Source organism: Pyxicephalus adspersus, chromosome 1 (genome assembly GCF_032062135.1).
Source record: "Pyxicephalus adspersus chromosome 1, UCB_Pads_2.0, whole genome shotgun sequence".
In the NCBI taxonomy this organism is placed as follows: domain Eukaryota; kingdom Metazoa; phylum Chordata; class Amphibia; order Anura; family Pyxicephalidae; genus Pyxicephalus; species Pyxicephalus adspersus.
In genome coordinates, this window is record NC_092858.1 from 251,652 (window position 1) to 252,513 (window position 862).

Here is an 862-nt window from a genome sequence, read left to right on the forward strand (position 1 = left end):
GTCTATTCCTCTTTTATTACAAGAAAGTACTTTACTAGCTTTATATATTGCAGCTTGTGCTCCACTGTTAATCTCCGTTGCTGATTCAGTTTGTAACAATCTGTGTTTGGGGTACCTATGACCCTCAGTGCAGTGACATGGAGCGGTGGTACCATATTGGGAAAGCCAGTATAGGAATTTTTCAGGTTCTCTAGCAGTGTAAATCATACATTTTCCCTTTGCAGTTTATTTGCTGCTCTTTCTAGCTGTCATATCCATAAGCTTCTCCTGTCCTCATTATCACACTGCTTGCCTTTTGCAGGTATGGTGTTAGGAACAGTTTGCTTCTTGCCCCAATGCCTACCGCATCCACCGCACAGATCCTGGGGAACAATGAATCTATTGAGCCGTACACCAGCAATATCTACACCCGCAGAGTTCTGTCTGGGGAGTTCCAGGTAAGAATAATTCTGTAATCCAATCTTCTGCTCCAGTTCTGTTCCCTCACCCCCTCATACACTGCCCCTTCCGCACCTAGGTTGTGAACCCTCACCTGCTGAAAGATCTGACCGAGCGAGGTTTGTGGAATGAGGACATGAAGAATCAGATCATTGCTTGCAATGGTTCCATACAGGTAATGGCTATATATAGTGCTGTACAATTCTAGAGGATTCTGTAATACACAAACTGACGTCTGTACAATTTAATCTATATGTAGAGTATTTCCGATATCCCTGCTGATCTGAAAGAACTCTATAAGACCGTGTGGGAGATCTCCCAGAAAACCATCATTAAAATGGCTGCAGACAGAGGAGCCTTCATTGACCAGAGTCAGTCACTCAACATCCATGTAGCCGAACCCAACTATGGCAAGCTGACCAGT

The 862-nt window shown here is 44.1% G+C and overlaps 1 protein-coding gene across 1 annotated transcript in view; it reads left to right on the forward strand.

Moving 5' to 3' along the window:
• Window positions 1–862, forward strand: part of RRM1 (ribonucleotide reductase catalytic subunit M1) — a gene marked incomplete at its 5' end in the record, with an annotated part of 4,698 nt that overhangs the window by 2,041 nt on the left and 1,795 nt on the right. Inside the window, 3 exon segments of the mRNA XM_072399989.1 lie at window positions 302–437; window positions 518–613; window positions 698–862. Of these exon segments, the coding sequence (XP_072256090.1) occupies window positions 302–437; window positions 518–613; window positions 698–862 (397 nt within the window).